Genomic DNA, 23,238 nt, shown 5'->3' on the forward strand with positions numbered 1-23,238 from the left:
GTTTGTTGCCGTAAAATCAGTTATTAATCTTTCTCTGTTGGTTTCTGCCCTCCTTGGTGGACGCTCAGGTTCCTCTAACGGTTATGCTACGGTTATCTTGCCGGTGTTCGCGTTGCACCTCCTCACTTTGCTATTGTTGGATTAACAAAATTGCCCAGCTGTCTCAGGTGTGGGAGCTGCCTCCCTGGCGTCGGTACCATTGGTGCTCAGCACGGAAAACAAGATCGACGGAAAACAAATCAAGGAAAAAATGGCTAATTTTGACTTTAAAAATCAAAACCTTTAAAAAAAAATCTTTTTCGCCAAACAAATGCAGATTTTTCTGTCACACTTTAAATGTCATGTGGATCCCATACCATACATCTCAGGTGATTCGTATTGAGCGTGTGCAAAAATCTTTCATTCGCTCTGCTCTTCGATATTTACCGTTCTTATTCATATTACAGACACTTTAAAATTATATCTTATAATACCTATACACCTGTATGATATAAACATTAAAAATATACCACGCTTCTTCCACGGTTGTGGAATCATTTTTTATAGGTATCACTCTTGAATGATACATGGCTGGCAAAAATATTAACGCATTTCCAACATTCTTAGTAAAATAAAGTGTCCGTAATATGAATCACAATTTTTCACTGTTAAAAAATTTGGTTCATATTTCGTACAAGACAGTTTTGTTCATTTATGTAATAATTTCATAAGATTAAACGACACTAAACATCAATTCGAGTATAACGTAGGTAAAATAAATGAATAAAATGGGATTATACAGTGATTGATATCGTACGTAGGTTAAAAAATATGTACAAAATTGGGAGTCCGATATTTTAAACTTCTCAAAGACAAGTATCCGAAGATTGAACCTTGGTAGACCTAGTTAAATAACACTTTTTTTTCAAAAAGTTTTGATATTTACTTGAACGTATCGTATCAGATAGCTCAATTTCAGGATATTTAAGCAATGTATCGAAGAAACGAAACAAGATAATGTGTTACCATAAATTATATGTCCGTTTTCTGCAGCACATGCCTTAGTAACCGAAATATTAATCAGAACGGTACTCTGGAATGATCCTGTTTGTCCCGATTATCTAAAACGATGTCAACTAACTACAACGGCTGGTTGTCAGTGATGGCAGAATCATTATTATTTAGCTTTATTTAGGAGGCTTTCATGGCAGAATCATTAGCATATTGATATTTTCCGCTCTCATACGCTCTTAATATAACGCGTGATGTTGGAGCAAAATATCATGCTTTAACAAGCTCCTGTGATATTGCGAGACTATTCACAACGTGCAAAGTTGAAGCTGAGAGTTGAATCTACGCAAAAATCATCCCCGTTGCATCTCGTATTCTTAGAAAGAGAAGGTATAATATTGCTATCTCTTTTTTCTCTTCACCGATGGTAGACACGAAGCGACTGCTACCATTCTTCTTCTTCTTCGCATTTCAAGCTTTTTTTTTCCTCTGTTCGGGACATAACACCACTGCGACCAGTAATTTGATCTATTGTAGTATATCCCATGTCCTTAGTTTAGTGCATGTCGTTTTACTCCATCACTATTAAGAAATGATGAAGCATTCGATTTTTTTTACAGTTGTCATTCTAGCATTTATCGCAAGAATCCGACTCTAATTGAAAGGTCCCGCTATTTATACCCTTCGGAGTGTTGAAACACCCTCCAAAGGCGCGCCCCTTTGTCAATCAAAATTGGATTCCTTAACAACAAAAACAAGCTATTAAACCGATAATGACCATGCATCAGAACCCTAGTCTTAACCACTTCAAACTAGGGAACAACGAATAGAAGATTAGGAATCACATACATAGGTGAATACTAATTAACTCATTTTTTCCTTGTTTCAAGATCATCCTCGGTCCAGACAACCCGAGGACTTATCACTATCAACAAGGCATAAAAAGTAACAAGGACTAAGATGTGTTCCTTTGATTACTGAAAAAAACCTGTTCCCCTAGTTTGAAGAAGTCAGGACTAGTGTTCCCGTAGGGAAACCAAAATTTCAACAGCAGCTGACTAGTTTTCAGCAACGCTCAAACTGTAAACATTTATTATCATTAGCTTACAATTTTTATTAATATTAGATGTTACTTACAATAAAGTGGTTTCCTTTCCCACTGTATAAAGCTTCCTTTTCTTCCTCCTACACTCTCTCTGTTGATCCTATTAAATGAATTAATTTTAATTAACGATCACTCATCACTAACGCTACGAAACTTACGATTTGCTGTATGATTTGCGCTTGATCCGAACTTCGGTCCAACTACCCTAACGTTGTTGTGCTATATGCTCGACCTATTTGCAGGTGCTATCAAAAACCTTCTAGTTACTAAGAATATGTGTATCATACTTTATTTTACTTACAATCTAAATCCAACGAGGAATGGTAGATACTTTTTGGGTGAATGTATCCTTTACAGGTATCCACCACGATCGACCGTCGCTGCAGGTAAGTAAACGAGGGTAAATATTTACATTCATACACTAACTTAACTAAATTTTATTCCTTTTCGTTTACTTACAGGATTTAGCGGTAAATAAGGAACGTTTTTTGTACCTCCTGCGACCAATCTAGCACTATTTATATACGATTTTCGAATAATAAACTTTAACCGCGGAACTGAATTGTTTATATTCTAATAATACATCGAGATTATATTTGCGATGGCGAATTATGTTTACCACTCACTATTATCTATATTACTACTACTACCACTACTACTACATACTATCATCTTGTTTACTTATCTCCATTCCTATTTGTCAACATTTAACGGCAGCACTCAATCTGCAGTACCGTTATGCAGTGTTGCCAGATTCACCTCTGCGGTGTTGCAACACCCCAGCCCGTAACATCCGGTAATGCTTGAAATCTGGATTTACTGAATCTCCAACACCGCTAGATTCACTACCCCACGTCTTTGAACTTTTCCATCAGCGGTCCTCACGTTCACCTGTCGGATTCGTCCATCCGAACCCTTGGTTACCGCTTCCACGATACCTCGTCTCCACCACTTCCGGTTCTTTCCATCGACCACGAACACTAAGTCGCCCTCGTTTAGCGGCTTCTGCTCGTCGAACCATTTCGACCGTTGGTTGATCGTCGGCAGATACTCTTTAATCCATCTTTCCCACATCTTGTCGGCAAGATATTGCGAGCGCTTGTATATATTTCGGAGTGCTTCGGCGAAATCCGTAGGTCCACCATCCACCTGCTTGTCGGCACTGGCCACCGTTCCCCGTAGGAAATGATTCGGGGTCAGTGCTTCAGTTTCGACCGAATCCTGCGGCAAGTAGGTCAACGGCCGCATGTTGATCATATCGGCCGCTTCCGCCAGCGTCGTCACTAGGATCTCGTCCGTCAGCTTCCTTCCGTCGTCCAGTGCACGCATCGCCTCCTTAACCGATCGTACCATTCGCTCCCAGATGCCGCCCATGTGTGGCGTTCCGGGTGGGTTAAAGTGCCAAGCGGTAGCGGGACTGGCCATACTTTCAGCACATTTCTGGTTGATGCTCTCCATCCTTACCATCTCGTTGTTAGCTCCCTGGAAGCATGTAGCGTTGTCGGAGAATATGTTATTTGACTTCCCAAACTTACTATGGAAACGAGTGATTGCCATTTGGCAGGATTCAGTTGTCAAACTGTGCACGACTTCGAGGTGCACCGCCCTCACAGCCAAACAGGTGAATACTGCCACCCAACGCTTCTCTTTTCGTCTACCGATCGTTACTTCCACCGGACCCAGGTAATCTATGCCCACGGAGCTGAAGGGCCGTAGATGAGAAGTGACTCTTTCAACTGGTAGGGGAGCCATCCTTGGAGATCTTGGACGGCATTTGTTCACCTTACACCATACGCACCTGTTCATCACATTTTGGATCGCTGGGCGCATCTTGGGAATATGGAACCTCTGTCTCATTTCGTTGAACACCGTCTCCGAATTCGCGTGCCCGAACGCTTCGTGGTAGTGCTGGATCAGTTTCTGCGTAATTTCGTGGGACCGGGACAAGATGATCGGATGCTTCTTGTCGAATGAACTTTCCCCAGAATTCGCCAGTCTACCCTCCATACGCAGCACGCCTTCGTCGTCCAGTACCGGTGAACTCTTATAGATGCAACTGCTCTTCCTAATCTTCTCAAGCGGCTGACCCGGCTGGCGCTGCAGATTGTTCGTGAGCATGCTCATTTCATCAGGGAAACTGTCCCACTGTACCTGCCGCCACAGGATGGTTTCGGCCTGCTGAAGTTCTTCCTGCCCAAGTGGTACCTGTACTGCCACATAATTCACCGCTGTCGCTTCGATCAGCCGACGTTGCTTCGTCGTTGCCCATGTTGTCACTATCGGCTCTCCTCGTTTTTTACGCCGGCAGTTGACGATGAAGCGTACCATGGTAGCCGTCACTCGCAAGAGTCTTGTCCAACGAGAAATCGCTTCAACGTTGATCACCTCATGGAACAACACAGAACCTCGTGCCTCCTCCTCGGTTTCTTCAAACGTTGATTTTTTCGATGGCCACTGATCCTCCGGCTGGTACAGGAGATCTGGTCCTTGAAACCATATTCCATCGCTTTGAAGAGGTGGACCTTGTCCCCACTTCGTCAATACGTCTGCTATGTTCAGTTTGGTTGGCACCCATCGCCAGTCAGTAACCTTTGTGAGCTCCTGGATTTCGCCGACCCGAAATGCAACGAATTGCTTGTAGCGATGTTGGTCGGAATTCAGCCAGCTACACACTGTGCGAGAATCTGTCCAGAAAACAGTACGGAGGAATTTGTACGAATGTGTGTCCAGAACGGTTTGACTCATACGGGCTCCCAGAACCGCACCCATTAATTCCAGACGAGGAATTGACTGACGTTTAATCGGTGCCACCTTTGCTCGAGACATCATCAGGCTGCAATGAACATTGCCGTTGACAACCGCTCGCAAATACGCCACGCATCCGTACGCGTGTTCGCTGGCATCGGTAAAGATGTGAACTTCCAGCGAATCGATTTCGGAGCACTTAGCACCTCCGAGGTAGCAACGTGGAATTCGGATGGCTTCCACCTCCGGTAACAGACTGGTCCACCGCTTCCACAGCTCCCAGCACTTGATATCGATTTCCTGATCCCAGTCGCAGTTGGAACGCCACAGATGCTGGATGATAATTTTGCCGTGAATGGTGAATGGCGACAATAATCCGAGCGGGTCGAAGAAACCCATTACGCAGCTTGCGACAAGTCTTTTCGTCGGCCGTTTTCCCTCGTACAAGTACGCCAACAACTCCTCGCGATGCGTTGTCGAAAAGACAAATTCGTCGGAGTCCGGATCCCAGATTATCCCTAAAACTCGCTCCTTGGAAGTCTGCTTGTCCCAGTTGAAGTGCACCGGTGCGGCTGGTTTCGTCTCTCCCAGACTCCGAATAACTTCTGGCGAGTTGGACACCCAGTTCCGGATCTCGAAACCGGCTTTCCGATGTACCAAGCGCACCTCTTGCGCCAGCTTGACTGCTTCTTCCACCGTATCGACGCTGTCGAAATAATCGTCGACATAGTGCCGGTTTATGATGGCTGCGGCTGCTGCAGGATATTGAGCGGCGAGTTCCTCAGCGTTTCGGTTTTTGACGAATTGGGCCGAACAAGGGGAGCTTGTAGACCCAAACGTTGCCACGTCCATGACATAAATGCTCGGTGAAACGTCCGGAGTCTTCCTGAAGACGAACCTCTGCTTCTGTTTATCCTCGGTGCGAATCTTCATCTGGTGAAACATTTCCTTTACGTCTCCACCGAAAGCGATTCGCCATTCGCGGAAACCGAAAAGAACTTTTACCAGGGGTACTAGCATATCGGGCCCTTTCAACAGCAGCGAATTCAGAGAAACTCCTTGCACTGTCGCTGCAGCATCCCATACTAGACGTATCTTACCTGGCTTTTTCGGGTTTTGTACGACACTTAGTGGGAGATACCAGACCTCGTCGGGGGGAGTTCCAGCCAGCTCGTCCTCGGTAGCCAGATGCGCGTACCCTTTTTCCTGGTACTCGTCAATCTGCTTGCAGACGTTCTCGTGCAGCTCCGGATTCTTTTGTAGTCGTTTCTCCAGTTGCTTCATTCTTCTCACGGCCATGGGAAAACTGACCGGGAACTTTGGATCATCTGTCTTCCACAGTAGCCCAGTTTCGAAGCGGTCGCCGACACGTTTGGTAGTCCGCTCAAGTATTTCCCGTGCTCGTTTCTCTTCTGTTGACTCTTGTGGTACCATAACCACCGATTCCTCCAAAGCGTAGTGGCTTTTGAGCAGTTCGTGCAGGTCCTCGTTGGTGATCGCTTGGTGGTAACCGAAATAATTACCTGCTGCAACCGTGGCGGAGTGCCTTGGACCGTATACCGTCCACCCAAACTTGCATCGAACCGCAATTGGTTCCACTGGTGCACCAACCTTCGCCTCCATCGGTGCAAACGAATGGATGTTATTTAGTCCGATGAGCAGTTCCGGCTGTCCGTCGTATGACTCGATTGACAATCCTCGCATGTGTTGGTATTGTGTGGCAAGCTCCTGGTAATCCAACCTCTGACGTGGCAGCATCAGTTTTCCAACCGTACGAACACTATGCAGCAGCAACTTTTCACCCGCATCGGGACTAAAACCAGACGCCCACAGATTCATTCGCCGGGAGTCCTTCTCTTCGCGCGTGATATCAGCCGTCCACTTGATCGTCAGCCGCTCTTGTACGCCAACGACGCCCAGCCGGTCAGCGAGTTTCTTCTCCAACAACGTGACGGAGGCACCTTCATCCAGGAACGCCAGGACCGTGATCGATTTTCCACCACAGTGAAGCTGTACCGGTACCATACGGAACATGGCAGTACAGTTCGAACGAATATGTGCACTCATTCCGAAAGTGTGCCGCACAGGATGCATCAGCGGATTGTGGTGCTCCTTACAATCGCCGATGTTGCAGAAAATCCTGAACCTACATAAACCACCATGCTCGTTGAGGCACACGTGACATAGTTTATCGCGGGTCGCTAGCTTCAGTCGGTTCGTGTACGACAGCTTCTTAAAGTCCGCACAGTGCCGAAGACGATGTTCCATGCTTTGACATAGATTACACGGCTTTAATCTCTTCCGGTCGCTCGAACTTGCACCTGGACTATTTTCTCCACTATGGCAGTACAACGCACCCTTTTCCTTCGGTTTCTTCTTTCCGGACGATGGTCCACCTTTGGGCTGATACGCCGGCTTGAAATCCACGTCGACGTTTGCCTCACAGGCGTCCTCGACTATCTCCATGAGAAAATCCGTCAGCGTTCGCAGCGTTTGTTCTCCTTTGTTTCTCCGGTAATGAACCCATTCACGCTTTTCACGGTCCGGAAGCTTGGCAACCAGAGATTTAATCAACAGTGGATTGACGAGGTGTTGCCGTAGTTCTGCGGCCTCCAAATGTCCGCAGAGTTGTTCTACGGTATTTCCGAAAGGAACGAAACTCCTCAGGTTGTCTGGCTTTGGAGGCTCCAAATGATTAACTTTGTCCAGTAGATTCTGTAGCAGTTGTTCCGGACGACCATAGTGCCGACGCAGCTTCTCGATGACCCTCGGAATCGACTCGGGAAGAAGCAGTTGACCGGACACCAGCTCAAGAGCATCGCCTTCGAGGGATTCCTGCAGTCGCATTAAGTTCTCGTGGTCCATGTAGCCACAGGCTTCGTTCGAAGTTTTGTAGGCCGCGTAGAACAATGGCCATTGTGCTGGTTTTCCAGAGAACTTGGGAAGTTTGAATGTCAACCCCTTTCTCGTGGCCAGCTGTGCCTTTGTCGGTCCGACCTGCTTATGCCCCAGCCCGTTTTGGCTTCTTTCCTCCACCTTCTTAACTTTCTGCGGAATACTTTTCACGGATGGTTCGGTATGTTTGGAAGCTACCTTCGAATCTTCCGACCGTGTATCATCCTCTTTGCTATCGTCTTCATCATCGTCCTCTTCGTCGTCGTCTTCGGTATCATCGTTGTCTCCGGCGAGCTTCTTCAAATTTTCTTTAGTTAGCTTCAGCGGTTTCTTGCTCTCTTTGCCAGAGGGTCCTGCTTTGATCCCGTCTTCATCTTTTTTATGCACCGTCTTGGGAACCTTGACGACTGATAGCTCTGCCAACTCCTGATCCAGGTCCGCCATCTCTTGTTCGAATGACTTCTGATTCGCTTTCATCCGCGCAATCTGTGCCTTCTTCTTCTGCAGAATCTCTTCCTGCAAAGCTCTTTGTTCTTCTTCTTCTTCAGCGCGCATCTCTCTCTCCATTTCCAACCTTTTTCTTTCAAATGCGCGCTGCATATATTTTTCCTTCTTCCGCAGCTGCATCTCCGCCTCTAGCTCTTCATACTGCCGCTTTTGCCTTTCCTCTAACGCCTTCACTTTTTGCTCCACGATGGAAAAGCCTTTGCGAGAGTTGACGCTAGACTTGTCAGACTCGTCGGTAGGCTTCCGAAGACGAGCCTGCTTCTTGGCTTCTTTGAGCTGCCTTTGGTACTCCTGAGCCTGGAGCTGACAGGCTTCGTTTTGGCAGTACCATTTCTTCGGCTTCAGTCCCTCCGTTAGACCTACACAGCGAGAATGAAACCAGCTTGCGCAACCGTCGCAACCTACCATTTCTTCGTCGCATGTTGATGGCCCGCAGATTCCACACGGAGTCGCTGTCAGGTCCATGACTGTTTTGTCCGCCGTTTCGGAATCGGAAGCCATTTCTTTGGGAAGGTCCGAACTTCTCTCTTGGACACCGCTTGTGTCACTTTATTTTTGAGAAATTGTTCCCGTAGGGAAACCAAATTTTCAACAGCAGCTGACTAGTTTTCAGCAACGCTCAAACTGTAAACATTTATTATCATTAGCTTACAATTTTTATTAATATTAGATGTTACTTACAATAAAGTGGTTTCCTTTCCCACTGTATAAAGCTTCCTTTTCTTCCTCCTACACTCTCTCTGTTGATCCTATTAAATGAATTAATTTTAATTAACGATCACTCATCACTAACGCTACGAAACTTACGATTTGCTGTATGATTTGCGCTTGATCCGAACTTCGGTCCAACTACCCTAACGTTGTTGTGCTATATGCTCGACCTATTTGCAGGTGCTATCAAAAACCTTCTAGTTACTAAGAATATGTGTATCATACTTTATTTTACTTACAATCTAAATCCAACGAGGAATGGTAGATACTTTTTGGGTGAATGTATCCTTTACAGGTATCCACCACGATCGACCGTCGCTGCAGGTAAGTAAACGAGGGTAAATATTTACATTCATACACTAACTTAACTAAATTTTATTCCTTTTCGTTTACTTACAGGATTTAGCGGTAAATAAGGAACGTTTTTTGTACCTCCTGCGACCAATCTAGCACTATTTATATACGATTTTCGAATAATAAACTTTAACCGCGGAACTGAATTGTTTATATTCTAATAATACATCGAGATTATATTTGCGATGGCGAATTATGTTTACCACTCACTATTATCTATATTACTACTACTACCACTACTACTACATACTATCATCTTGTTTACTTATCTCCATTCCTATTTGTCAACATTTAACGGCAGCACTCAATCTGCAGTACCGTTATGCAGTGTTGCCAGATTCACCTCTGCGGTGTTGCAACAACTAGGAATCGGTGGTAGATCTTACATCCCGTAACGTACCACGAAAAGGTGATCTACCCACGTTACGGGGCAATTTCAAGCTTATTGCATATCGCATATTAGCTTATTGCGTGCTCTCAACATAGTGTTCTAGATGCACTTCCACAGTTATTAATTGAGAGCTTTCGATGCCTATACCATTTTTGCATTGGTATAATTGTGGGGCAAGTCCAATCATACTTTTATGCCCAGGGAAGTCGAGACATTTTCCAACCCGAAAAATTCCTAGACCGGACTGGGAATTGAACCCAGCCACCTCCAGCATGGTCTTGCTTTGTAGCTGCGCCTTTACCGACTGAGCTCAGGGAGGCCCCTGCTACTGCTACCAGCCATTATGGAAGTTTCGGTTGCGTTCGGCTGTAAAGCAAAAATACAGTTTGGTGAGATTAGCAGCTGGTGAGTTTTGTTAGCTTGACACTCCGTGCTGCGATATCACAGCTTGCAATATCAACCGCAGTTGTTTGCTAGCTGATTTTTGTCTACGAAAATCAAGCTTGATCTTATTCTTTGATGAGCTTTGATTTTTTGATATTTGTCCATCCTAAAGAATATCGTGGATTGCTCGTACCGTCTCCTGCAAATACCTCTGAACGTTACTGAGCGTCAGTTGCGGCACTCGGCACTTATTGCTGTTTCCGGACATAGAACGTGTTATGGCTATAACAATCCACTCAGTTCCTGCCTCAGAGCCTTCAACATTGCCAAAACATACTTTAAAATAAGATTAAAAACGTAACATAAGCTTAACCAGTCTGTACAATAGTATCGAAGACGCGGTGCCTGTCTAATAATCCATTCGACAAAACATTAAGCTGAAGCTGATGTAAACATCTGAATTTTCAAAAAATGCTGATTTGTGCGATATTGCGATAAATGATTTTGTAATTTTTATGTTAGCTTAATTTTCGAAACAAAGTTTGTTTTCCCAAATGTCTTGAGTTAAGAAAATCATCCCGCGAAAGTTTTATACGAAAATATGCATTCTAGCAAACTTTGCTGCAACTGCCATTAAATAAATTTATTAAACTTGAAATTAATAAATATATTTATATAAATTTGAAATTTATTAAACTTGAAATTTGCTTGATTAGTTCTCGAGTTATGCAGAAATTTATGTTTCATTTGTATGGGAGCCCCTCTTCACAGAAGGGGAGGGGTCTCGGACCATCATAAGAACCTTTTCCTGTCCCAAAAACCCCTGCATACAAATTTTCACGCCGATCGGTTCAGTAGTTTCCGAGTCTATACGGGTCAGACAGACAGACAGACAGACAGAAATTCATTTTTATATATATAGATAGATAGATAGATATGCAACATATGCAAAAGATGAAATAATCCCAACTTTAAGAAATTTGATGATGATGATGGTCCCACCTCTTACCCCTACAAAGGTTTGAGCTGGACGATTTATCTTTAAGATAATTATATATGACATTTTAACCAGGTTGGCAAACAAAATCGAACTGGTTTCAGTTACAGATATAAATTCCCTCTAGAGTTTACAGTTGCTTCACAGCGATATAAATGTTGAAAAGCTTAGGCGTCCACCTCTTAGTTCGCCTTTTTGTCCACCTAAAATATTCATAAGTATTACAAGCAATCAAGAGTTAATGAACAATCAACAAAGCATCATATTACACTAGTAACCCCGCAATCTGATGCTATCATAATTTTCAGCAATGTCAGGAATGCTCACGAACCCCAACATTTGCCAGAAAACTTACTACTAACTCAAGGTATCTTCCAAATAAGCTTCAAAATTGCATTTTTTTTATCAAATGTTCAATTCAGTCCTCTATATCCGTAATAGGCGCGCGAGGCTCAAACCTTTGTAGACTACTAATTTTTTTACTACTACTATTAAATCAAATATCAAAAAATCCATCATCACCATCGTGGCGAACAAAATAGTTTTTGCAGTGCTACAATAATTATTAAAAAGTCCATATAACAGCTATCCATACAAAATAATCCGTTAAAAATAACTTCGTCAAGATACATAATTTGTCAATTCATAAAAAAAAAAATCACTGGATAACCGACAGTTTTAACGTGTGAAATGCAATGTCTCTTAAATTCTGCTAATGTTGTTGAACGTTTAATGTGTCTAGGCATCGAATTGAAAACATTTATTCCTTTAATGAATTCTGTGAAGCACAAGTCAAGAAATGTGGTGTTCTTATTTCATCCGCGTTTCTAGTATTATATCTATGATAGTCACTTCCTCTTTCAATTCGATCACACAAATATCGAGGCAGCAAACCGTTAACTACTTTAAAAATGAACACCATAGTCAAATATACAATTCTTTGCTTCACCGACAACCATTGTAAGGCGTCTAGCATCAAAGTTGAGGAAGTGAATCTATTACATCTCAAAATCAATCGCATTATTTTATTCTGCAAGCGCTGTAATCTCGATATTTGTGTTGCATTGGACAGAAATAAAATGGATGGGCAAAAGTCTAGATGAGGAGAGATGATTGATTTGTATAGCTGTATTTTATTGGCAATAGTTAAATCGTTTTTCAATCGACATAGAATTCCATACTTCTTGGCAATTTTCTTGATGACATTGTCAATGTGAGAGTTGAACTTAAGTTTGTCATCAATAATCACGCCAAGATATTTAATCTCCTGAACGCGATCAATAGTCTCATCATCAATTACAACAGAGACGTTCTCATTTAATCGATTCCGCGAAATTACCATAAATTTAGTTTTACTTGTATTCAATTTTAACTGCTTACACTTCAACCATCTACTTAGATACTGCAAATCTTCATTCAAGTGTGAGACGGCAACTTCTAAATCCTTAGCTGCAATGAATAACACTGTATCATCTGCAAAAAGATTAATGTCGCGAAACCGTAAAACACGTCGCAAGTCATTAATATACATAATAAATAAAAGGGGCCCTAATACACTTACCTGGGGCACTCCAAGGTTGTTCGCCACGGGACTGGAAACAGAATCATTAAAAACAGTCCGTTGAGTTCTGTCAGACAAATAGCTTTCAAACCATTTATATGCAGTACTCGTAATTCCAAAGCGCTTGATTGTACTTAACAGTAAGGACCTAGAAATTGTTTCAAAAGCGCGTTTCAGATCCAAAAAAACAGCAACAATCGTATCTTTACGCTCCAAATTGTCTTTCCACTTTGCTAACACCAAATTCAATGCAGTTTCACAAGAATGACCTTCCCGATATCCCGATTGTTCTGGTATCAACAAAGAGTTGCTATTCAAATACTCCAACAGCTGGCCTTTAACAACAAGTTCTAAGATTTTCTCTAATGTGTGCAACATGTTGATGGGACGAAACTCTTCGGCTTTAATCGTTCCAGCAACTTTGTGAATAGGAATCACTAAGGATTCCTTCCAAATTTGTGGCACATGTCCATTCTGCAATGATTCATTAATAAGGTCCAGAAAGATGTGGCCAATGACATGAAAGCAATCTTGAATAACTCTAGCATTAACATTATCTACTCCAGCCGATTTTCCTAATTAAAAACAAATAACTCTAAGTTCATCTAATGTGATTGGGTGAAAAACTTCAAATCTACAACTACTATTAACTGGCTGTTTTATTTCGTCAGGTTCATCGACCAATTCAATAGATTGATTAATCAATGAAACGTTATCTACAAAATAATCATTAAACTTAGCTGCAATTACTTGTTCTGACTGTTCTAATGTGCCATTAAAAGTTATGGACCGCGGTTTGCAATTACTAGGTTTTAATAAAGATTTTAAAATTTTCCATAACTCTTTGCTGTTGTTTTGATGCTGATCAATCTTCCTTTGAACATATTCACAACGAGTTTTCTTTATCGAATTACGCGCGATTGTGTACCTAGTCCAATGATTGTCATTATTAGATCTTCAAAACTTTTTGTACCATTTGTCCCTTTTCCGTTTAAGACGCAAAAGATCCAAATTGTACCAGCTGTTCGAGTTTTTCAAAGAAACAAACTTTTGCTCAACTAGTTGATTGGAACACGTTATCAAAGTGTTATTAAGAACAGCTGTAGATTCATCTAAGTTACCGTCCGCGAATGGAAAATCCAGGCTTCTCTCAACAAGATTTGAAACAGCTTGCTTCGAATATTTCCTCCAGCACTTCAATTTAACAAAATTATCGTTATCGTTAACATGGTCTAAGACATTAATCACTAAAGTCTCATGATCGGTTATTTTCAAATCAGTATCCGTAACTGAACAAATGGAATCAAAATTGGAATAAACGTGGTCAATTAAAGTTCTACTGTGCCTGGAAATACGCGTATATTCATTTACCGTTTGCTTTAAATTAAAAAACTCAGCTAAACGCTTCAAATGATTCGAATTATGGTTATCACACCAATTAATATTAAAATCACCAGCCAATATATTTAATTTACTAGAATCAAGGAATGTCTCGAGCCAGTTCTCTAAAACTTCAACAAAACGCTGGTCACTAGAACTGGGAGAATGATACAAAACACCATAATAACCCATCTTCATGCCACGTACAACTGTAATGCCCAAGAACCAGTTGCCATCAATAACTTCGTTGGTACGAAGGTTGAATTGAACTGATTCTTTGGCATAAATAGCAACACTGCCAGTGTGTCTACAATGTGATAAACAAGCAGCAACAATATATCCCGGAATACTATACTGATCAAAAGCTTCAGTTTCTACAATATGAGTTTCAGATAATAAAACTAAAAGAGGACGTTTTTCCTCAACAATCTGACGTAATGCTACGTAGTTTGTTGACAACCCCGCAATATTCAAATACAAAAAATTGAATTGGTTCACATTCCTGGAACTTGGCTGCTATTTATTGAAACGCAAGCTGCTTTTCTTCTGATCAAAAAGTCTTTTATAGAGCAAACATTCCGAGCTAAATGCGGCATGGTTGACGTCCAAGTTCATTTTTCGTTCTTTATTCATTTTCAAAAATTAACACATTTCAATACAGTTGACGTACACTCCGACGTTTTGTGTTGTTGGCTGCACCTAGAGCATCTATCACAATTTTTGCAATCTATGCTCTTGTGCCCAAATTCTCCACATTTGAAGCATCTCAACACATTAATCGCGGGAACTATCGAGCACCGATCAAACCCTACATTTACTTTTTTCGCACATAACAAACATTTATAAGTATCGACATCGACTTCAATTACAACACTAAACTTGTTATAAGTGAAGCGTGGATTTTCAAACATGTTCACTACTTTTACATCATTAATAGCGATGTCTTCATTTTGACTTTTTAAGTAGTCAATAAAGACGTTGGAGGAAAACTGATCGCTCATGCCCACTTTTTTCAATCTTGGCACCGAAATGGGAACAACAGCACTATATTTTTCACCCAGATTGCTTTCAATACCATTTTTCACATCACTTACGTTTGCTCCTGTTGCACACTCAACAATAATGGAGCCATCTTTACCATTCCTAAAATTACTGATTTTGTATGATTTTGGATCCAACTGAGTTTTCAAAAACTTACGAGTATCTTCGGACTCTTTCGGTTTAATCACAATGACTGGACGAGTCTTACGATTATCTGGTTTGTTACTTTTACTATTACTGTTACTATTAGTTTTACTTTGATTAGCACGACTATGTCTTTTTACAACATCCGCAAACCTCGCATTTTCTTGAAAAACAACATCATCATCATGATCACTATTACTAATTACTAATTTACGTTTTTTGCGTCTGGTAGTTTGGTCCGATTCCGACTGAATCGTCCTAGATGAACTGCACTGATCATTCTTTACAGCTAATTGGTTTTCCGCATCAATTTTAAAAAATGAACTTTTCATATTATCCAATTTCTCACAAATTAAATTTTCAAGACCATTTACATTTATTCTAATATATGCCATCCCGCTTTTAACCGCGATGTCCACCTGAGCAGCAATGTGATCTCGCATGCCAGTGATCGAGTCCGAGAGTTGAAAAACCTTCTGTACGACTGCATTGTTATGTTGCGCGATTGCTTGTACGATTTTAATTAATAACTTGACATCTTTAAACTCCAATAAAACTCCTTACCGGAAGACATTTTTTTGATTTTTGATTGCCTAGGTCATATTCATCACTAAATTGTTTCATGATATCCCAAACATCTTTTCAACGCTTTTGTTTAAATCCATCGATACTATTTGGATACCAAACAGGGACATACTTTAATTTGGGAACCGTTTTTTCATGAAGATAATGGACTGAATGAAACATGTGTTAAAATAAGGGTATTTAATGTATGAGATAACATTCAGCCAGCTTTTTCCTGGGTTCGCCAGGGCGAAGCGTTTGAAATATCGCGGCCCAAAAATGGAACCGCCTTGACGTAAATGATAGGGTTGATGTCCCTAATGTCGACCTAAGTGTCCCTTATATTGGGTCCATGCATAAATATCGAGGGAAAACATTCTTTTAGCCTATTTTTCACTACTATCCAAAAATATTCATTTGTATTGTCCAGATGCCGTATTGCTCTGAGAAAAAATGAACAACAGGAGATTTTTATCTATGGACCCAATTTGTAGATCCATAAGTCAACATTAGAACTATTTCCCCTAACTGCACAAAAAACCTGCTAAATTATGGATGCTTTTAGGTCAATCTCGTACACAGCGAACACACACAGTTTCATTCAATAGCGCTATCTTTCAAGCTCGAATGGCCTCGATACGACTTGCTAGCGGCTATCTCCGAGTGGAATTCATGTCTCAATACAGAGATTCAGAGAGCATGGAAAATAGTCCAACATAGTTGTCTTCCTGCTGTTCGATCAAGCGCTTTTCTGGTGCTGCTGTGGTGGTGGGTACATGTGTTCATCCCGATATTGAGAAATCTTCTCATTCTCCTATCCCCTTCGTTTTTTTTGGTATGAAGGAAATTGAGATTTAGAACCTGCCATCCTGGGTTTTAAAACAAAAGCACTATGGGGCTCGGTTCATTTTCTTGCTTTTCTAGCATGGGAGATGGGTCTTTTCGGATGACGACGGACACGGAAACAGCATCCTAAATAAGGAAATACTCAAATTAAACCAGGATTAGTAACGTTTTATCTGTCGACTCACAGACCGGGATGCAGCGCAGAGAGCATCGGGCTTGGTCGAGTGTGAGGTTTTTAATAGTACGACAGAAGGCTTTGCTGTGCGAGTTTGGGGATTTGGTTCGCTTCTATTTTTCCTTTGCTCCTTGAGCCAGGGCGGTTTTTGGGGGTGGTTGGATACTAATTAAGGAAGTATTTTTAGTTTCTTCTTTCATCGAGAGCCAATATTGTAGGTGAGGGGTGGTGGTCGAGAGCATTCTATATAATCTTTGCTTTGGGCGGACGATTGCATGTGTTTTCATTATGTTTCGTTGCTGAGGTCTCCTGGTTTCCAATTATCTTTTTGTATAATTGGGAATGTCTCCCCTGGGGCCTCCCTTAGCTCAGTCGGTGAAGGCGCTGCTACAAAGCAAGACCATGCTGGAGGTGGCTGGGTTCGATTCCCGGTCCGGTCTAGGAATTTTTCGGGTTGGAAAATTTCTCGACTTCCCTGGGCATAGAAGTATGATTGTATTTGCCATACAATTATACTAATGCAACAATGTTACAGGCATCGAAAGCTCGCAATTAATAACTGTGGAAGTGCATCTAGAACACTAAGTTGAGAGCACGCAATAAGCTAATATATGATAAGCAATGAGCTTGAAATGCGAAGAAGTCGAAGATGAAAATTGGGAATGCTGAAACGGATGATTTTGTTTTCCGCTTATCTTGTTTTCCGTGCTGCAATGCTACCGACGCCACACCTGGATCCTACCTATTGACCCATCAACTCATGAACTGGGGACCAAGGGTGTCACTTCTCTTCCGAAGGAAGGCGTCATCAGAGATGTTATGCCTCTCGGCGACGCCGACTGGGATTGAACCCAGGCCTGCTGGGGTGAGATGCAATCACGCTTACCACTACACCACCGGCGCCGCTGGACACGACTTTCTAGGACAGTAAAAAAAATGAACCATAGGGTAGAGCGCTACTTCGTCGTAATCGCCCATGTCCGTTCTATCGATCAGAAAAGGTCAATAATATCAATGATTTTACCATGCACAAATCAATAATAGGTTTGTTCCTATGCGTTAGTTCATTAGCTACAACATAAATCCTGTTAGAGCGCATTGTATGAATATTTACGCTCATTGTTGTCAAAACAAAAGAAGTGCTCCTAGCGAATCCCCTTTTTCTACGTTTATCCGTAGGATGAAGAAAATCTAATGGCCTTTCAATGCGTTAGGACGCAATAGAAACTCGTAAAACGAATTTATAATCAAGAAGCAGTATTAGATTTAAATAATATCGCAACAATTTGTGACTCTTTATCAAATCCATGGAATGGAAAGATGAATCAATTTAGAAGTTATCTTCGACAGACATATTGCATTTTTTGTTCAAACTAATTCAGAAAAGAGAGGTAAAGCGCGGGTTGTTCTTAGTAGGACGGAAATTAAGGCCTGTACTCGAAAAAAAAAAACGCACCAGACAAAAGTGTTCGCCAAAAATTTATTTTAAGTCGGATTTTCTTGAAACTTTCAGGGAATGAACCAATACATATGGATTATGTTTTGGCATAATTACTTTATTCAATTTCCTTTCCATCGCTGAAAGCCCGCACCTTTCCCTTAAGACCCCTCATTACATTTTATGCAATGGCGGAGCCGACTTTTTTGGTCACTTTCATCCATTATTTCTTCAACACCAGCTCGTTCTTAAACACCTTGGATCATTTTCGAACTTTGGCCTTCATTATGGCCCAAAATCTTTCCACCGGACAAATCTCTGGTGAATTTGGGGGGTTGGCGGTTTTTGGTACAAAAACAACGTTATTGTCTCTGTACCAATCCAACGTCGATCGCGCGTAATGGCATGATACCATGTCCGGCCAAAATAATGTCTCGCCTCTGTGGGACCGCAGGAAGGTACCCATTGTAATGTACGGTTTACTCAATTTACCGCATTGGCATATGGCCTGCCAGAGCAAGTATTTTTTGGCGAATTTGTCCACTTTCTTCTTCCTTATATCTTCTGGAACATCAAACCGTGAATTGGCAACGTAGAACTCCAGCCCCGGTATCTGCTTTGCGTCTGCCTTGAAAGGTAGGGAAACAACTAATGACTAACGTATTTATGCCGAATGTTCCTTGTTCGATTCAGTCTTTCATTTCATCTTTCCCTGTGAAACATACAATTATCCCCGGAAGAACGTGTTACCCAATGAGTTCAACCCACCGCTCGATATTTCTCCTTATCTCGATGATTTGAGCAGTCCCTTCAGACTTCCTAGCAGCACACTTGTCACTGAAAAGTTGTGGTAACATGATTGCAAATATTCCAGTCACAATCAAGTTTCTGCAACCTATTTTGATGGAAGTGTGTTGCTTGGGCTTCAATACATCCTCTTATCTATATCTCGATATTACCTCTATCATCAATCTAATCTATTTCACTAGTTTTTGCTACGCGTGAAGAAAGCGACCGAGATTTTCTTTGGATACACTTTTTGATCCCGAAGTTTTTACAAATTCGTGATACAGTCAACTTTCCATATCTCGATATGTGACCACTTTTATCTATAAAAATGTCGATGGTTATCTCGGTGCTTCCAAACAGTCTAGTAGGATAATGTTGTTCAATATCTGGCCATCAACACTTCAATATCTAGATATGGAAAGTTAACTGTATTTAATCCTAAGAAACGTAAATAAGCAGTCGGTGATCATTTTTGTGGCTGTAGTTTATATAATTGTAAAACATTTGTCTTCAGCGCACACTATTGATTGATTGCAGCCCTCGGACCTGGTACCTCCAAGATAACACAAGGGTTAACACGAGACGGTTGCCAAGGCTGTGGTGCGACGTTCCGGGATCGCTTCTTAGGTGTGCCTTTGAACACGAAATTACTTCCCTTGCCAAACTCAGGGTCAGAACCCTGATCATCAACTAGGGTCAAAAGGGTTGCTACGCGGGGTAATTCTGGGAGATTTAGTGACAGTTCCCAGAAATTCCGCAAAGGAACGTTGAGAACGAACTTCCAAAGTCCGCTGCAGTTTTTCTCCATGATGTTTGTACCTTGTACAATCAACGGGAGCATGCGGGCTTCACAAATTTGGAAAGGAAAGCGTCCAGGAAGAAAGCAGAGAAAGATGTAGATGGAGATGATTCCCATTGAAGGAAAAAACGACAGTATTAAGTGAAATAGCAGGTAGGAGGTAGCCAATAAAAGTGAGGAGTAGCTCGGGAGAAATAAAAGGTACCGTAAAACGGGGTATCTTTGATAATGCGGGTAACTTTGATAGTAGCACATAATGATTAAATTTGATCTCTGCACTATTTCCGAATTGGAAACATTGTTTCCATTTTTCAGTTTAGGGTATTACCTTTAATATCGTTTAGAGTTTTTATATAGTATGTTTCACATATTTTCAAATATCTGAAAGAATAAAATCTTGTACTCAAATAATCACTGATTATATGTATTTACGATATAGCCATCACACATTCCATGTTGTCTTCTTATTACTTATAATGATTCTGATTTTATACTAATTCAAAGCTTCATATTCCTTGAACTGAATTATTCGAAATTCACGCATGTTTTTCTTCATTCATCGAGTATTAACAAAATCACAAAAAAAAAACAATCGAACTGACGTTCGGTCACAAGATAGTGCAAATGCAATAATTATATCACTGACTTTATTGAGGAAAAGCAGTTCCGGCGCCAGCAAAAGTGTACATACGAATAATATTCAACAAAATGTATCTATGCATACATTTTAAAGTTGTGAAATAACATTCTTTTTATTTTAAAATAATCACGTAAACCAATAGAAATGTAGCAAAATACAATCTTGAATGAATAATGTACATAAATCAATATCAATTTCTTCCGGAGGGATTTTATTGTAAATATCGACCATCGATTTACGCGTAACTTCCAACTCCAACACTTAATAGTGCCTACCTTCAACTGCATAATAATGTGCTCCGAACAGCAACTTTGACACCGCAGTTTATTACAGTGCTAGTCGCTCATCTTGAAATTAGACGCTTTTCCCGTTTCCTCTCTCCATGACCTTCTCAGAACACCCTTGGAGGCGTATCACTTTGATTAATGGATTAAATTTTAATGCTGCAATTTACTTCTTACACGACAGCAAATCAAGTGGAAAAACACTCTCTCCAAACAGCAACGCTTTAGAAAATACCAATGCCCAACGAACCGAGAAAGCTCCATGCTCCAAGCTTGCAAAGGAGGAAAAATGGCTTGCGATTAATTAATCATTTGTTTTTATTAGTCAAAATGCAGAAAGGTACCTACAGTAGGAAAGCTGCTCCAACAAGAACTCGTGGTAACAAGAAAGGAATGAAAAGTTCTTCTAGCGAGATCCGTCCTCCGTACTTTCTTTACGCTTTGAAGAATTGTTGCGGAAGGACTGAGCTCAACTTCTTCAGAATCCCATGCACCATTGAAAAGATTTAGATTAATGGCGGATAAAGTTACATTTTAAAACAATAAATCTCGGTCTATGTGGCAGGCAAGCGCAAACAAATTACAAAGAAACAATTACGGTCCTTGGTGACAATAATATTAATGGATGGTTTTGGAGGTTCAATCAAGTGGATGGATTAATGGGAGCAGTTGACCGTCAGGGTAATTGAGTTTTTCTTGGATAAAGACGCTTGTAAAAGAAAACAGCTTCTTCTTCTTCTTCTTCTTGATCAATACGTCTTAACACTCCGAATACGGTGGGTAAAAAACTTTACGCCGACTACGAAGCCTCCGAAAAACGTGTAACGGCAAGTTTGCAATGGCACAACTTAGCCATTTCTTAATGAATTTAAAAAAATTGTGGTACCTTTAGAATTCCTAGGATTTCTAGATGATTTTGATTGCAAAAAACTTGAAAATAGAGTCGTCTACTTTTTTAAAAAGCGAAAAGAGTTGTTACACGTTTTTTTTGAAAGGTGTGTTTGTAGGGTTTTGCAAGTGGCGCAAGATCTGTAATTTAGATTAATGAGCACAAATGTTCACAATTAGCCAGAATACAGTCATGGTTCCTATATATGGATCCTGGAGACAACGGAACGGTCCTCGAAAAATCCGGAACATGCGTAAAAACGGTCAATCCATGATCCTGATCCTAGAGCTCTGCGGTTTTTTGGAAAACATTAGGAACTGTGATATAAACAAATATTTGGGGTCGTGACATAAACATGTACCTGGATGGCCATGGGACCATCCTCCGAAAGATCCAGAACATCCGTAAAAGTAGTAAATCCACGATCCTGATCCTAGAGCTCCGCGTTTTTTTTATAAACATTAGGAACTGTGATGATTGAAAGAATTTGGGATTGTGACAAAAACATAAATCTGGATGTCCATAGGACCGTCCTCCGGAAGATCCGGAACATCCGTAAAAGCGATCAATCCGTGAAACAGATCCTAGAGCTACGCGTTTTTTTTTAACATTAGGATCTGTGATATAAGAATGAATTTGGGTCATGGACCTTGATGGCCATGAGACCGTCCTCCGGAAGATCCGGAACATCCGTAAAAGTGGTAAATCCACTCTCCTGATCCTAGAGCTCCGCGTTTTTTTAAACATTAGGAACTGTGATGATAGAAAGAATTTGGGGTTGTGACATAAACATGAACCTGAACGTCCATAGGACCATCCTGCGGAAGATCCGGAACATCCGTGAAAGTGGTCAAGCAATGAAAATGTTCCTAGAGCTCCGCAGTTTTTTTGAAAAAAAACACTAAAAACTGAGACGATAGAATGAATTTGGGGTCGTGACAAAAACATGGATCCAGATGGCCATCGGACCGTCCTCCACAAGATCCGAAAATACCGTAAAAGTGGTCATTGTATGAAACTGACCCTAGAGCTCCACGGTTTTTTCGAAATAACTTGGAACTGTCATATATAAATTAATTTGCAGTCGTGACATAAACATGTACCTAGAAGGCCATAAGACCATACTCCGCAAGATCTAGAACATCTTTAAAAATGGTCAATCTTTGAAACTGAACCTAGAGTTCTACGGTTTTTTCGAAAACATGTGGAACTGCGATATAAGAAAGAATTCGGGGTTATGACATAAACACGTACCGGAGACGAACCAGCCCAGGGCTGAAAGTCTCCTTAATAAAGATAAAAAAAAACACGGACCAGGATGACCATAGGACCATCCTCCGGAAGATACGGAACATCCGTAAAAGTGATCCAGAGGTTTCTTATATCACAGTGTTTAAAAAAGAACTGCAGAGCTTTAGGATCAGTTTCACAGTATGATACATTTACGGATGTTCTGGATCTTTTGGACAACAGTCTCATGGCCATGCGGATCCATGTTTATGTCACGACCCTAAATTCTATCTTGAATCGCAGTTCCAAGAATTTAAAAAAAAAAAAACGGTTTTTTCACAGTTTCATCGATGATCCACTTTTACGGATGATCAGGATC

At 41.2% G+C, this 23,238-nt stretch overlaps 2 protein-coding genes and 1 long non-coding RNA gene across 9 annotated transcripts in view; all 3 read right to left on the minus strand.

Annotated features, from left to right (window-relative positions):
* The window catches only part of Dscam2 (Down syndrome cell adhesion molecule 2), a 410,918-nt gene that overhangs the window by 253,201 nt on the left and 134,479 nt on the right, over positions 1-23,238 (minus strand). The gene's annotated exons all lie outside the window — the stretch shown is intronic.
* Positions 2,132-2,863, minus strand: LOC135712131 (uncharacterized). Its single transcript, XR_010518555.1, has 4 exons — positions 2,555-2,863; positions 2,397-2,475; positions 2,254-2,340; positions 2,132-2,195 (listed from the first exon to the last, which is right to left on the minus strand). It is a non-coding gene; the product is annotated as an uncharacterized LOC135712131 (long non-coding RNA).
* On the minus strand, positions 2,912-9,650 carry LOC135712071 (uncharacterized). The gene is made up of 4 exons (XM_065235055.1): positions 9,351-9,650; positions 9,193-9,271; positions 9,050-9,136; positions 2,912-8,991 (listed from the first exon to the last, which is right to left on the minus strand). Exon 4 carries the CDS (start codon positions 8,741-8,743, stop codon positions 2,912-2,914), a length of 5,832 nt encoding a protein of 1,943 aa, XP_065091127.1. The 5' UTR covers positions 8,744-8,991; positions 9,050-9,136; positions 9,193-9,271; positions 9,351-9,650.

Source organism: Ochlerotatus camptorhynchus, unplaced genomic scaffold (assembly GCF_037179485.1).
Source record: "Ochlerotatus camptorhynchus isolate MF236.1 unplaced genomic scaffold, CSIRO-AGI_Acam_v1.1 ptg000457l, whole genome shotgun sequence".
Taxonomy (NCBI): domain Eukaryota; kingdom Metazoa; phylum Arthropoda; class Insecta; order Diptera; family Culicidae; genus Ochlerotatus; species Ochlerotatus camptorhynchus.

What these genes read in the sequence shown, in the direction of transcription:
- LOC135712071 (XM_065235055.1), bottom strand. Translation starts at nt 8,743, where the DNA reads ATGGCTTCCGATTCCGAAACGGCGGACAAAACAGTCATGGACCTGACA.